Source organism: Aplysia californica, unplaced genomic scaffold, assembly GCF_000002075.1.
Source record: "Aplysia californica isolate F4 #8 unplaced genomic scaffold, AplCal3.0 scaffold00590, whole genome shotgun sequence".
Classification (NCBI taxonomy): domain Eukaryota; kingdom Metazoa; phylum Mollusca; class Gastropoda; order Aplysiida; family Aplysiidae; genus Aplysia; species Aplysia californica.
Window position 1 is genome coordinate 444,735 of NW_004797860.1, and position 1,038 is coordinate 445,772.

Consider the following 1,038-nt stretch of genomic DNA (forward strand, 5'->3'; position numbering starts at 1 on the left):
AAAAGAAGTAGAGGGAAAATGATGAGAGCAAGGATGAGGAAAGAAAAAGCAGCAGTTCCCTGTTGCAGTTCAGGCACAGTTATGAGCGTGACATTCATGAATCGGCCCATTAACAATTACAATTCCACTGTACATAAGAACTCAGAGATGGCACCGTCCCCCCTTTGGGAATGGCCTAAAGACACTTGTCAGTAGCACCGCCCGGGGGGCAACAGAAATAAACACACATGTTACAACACTTGCAATACATAGATATGTGCCGAAGTTCATCCGTGCAACTAGAAAGTAACGTACAGAGAACAGAATGGGGTGGTATAAGGATGGCAAATACTTCGACGCGAAAAAAGAAGCAAACCACACCAGAGCACCCACCAACGACCCAAAGCATGATCTACCCAAGACAAGACTCTATATTGACACGAAAACTTACATTCAATTTTTTCCACTTGCGTGTAGCCCAGGATGGAATCTGGAGGGGAAGGAGAAAGAATACAGTGTGACCTCATTGAAAATCCAGACACACAGACACACACAGACACACACACAGACACGCACACAGACACGCACACAGACACGCACACAGACACACACACAGACACACACACAGACACACACACAGACACGCAAACGCAACCACATACACACAGAGACAGGCAGACACACATTTACACACACATACATACATACATACATACATACATACATACATACATACATATACACATACAAACATACATACATACTTACAGAAACAGACAGACAGATAGACACACACACACCGCACACAAACATACATACAAAAAACACACACACATTCACACACACACACACATACATACACACACTCATACACACACACATACATTCACACACACACACACAGCACAAAAACACACACACACACACTCACCGTCCAGTATAGGCACAGAGTCACTGCTGAGTGAAACACACACACACGCACACACATACATACATACACACACACACACACACATACATACACACACACACACACACACACACACGCACACACATACA

At 44.1% G+C, this 1,038-nt stretch overlaps 1 protein-coding gene across 1 annotated transcript in view; it reads right to left on the reverse strand.

Moving 5' to 3' along the window:
- Nucleotides 1–1,038, reverse strand: part of LOC101848379 (disks large homolog 5) — a gene marked incomplete at its 5' end in the record, with an annotated part of 28,296 nt that overhangs the window by 9,540 nt on the left and 17,718 nt on the right. The window contains 2 exon segments of the mRNA XM_013087471.2: nt 431–469; nt 911–936. Of these exon segments, the coding sequence (XP_012942925.1) occupies nt 431–469; nt 911–936 (65 nt within the window).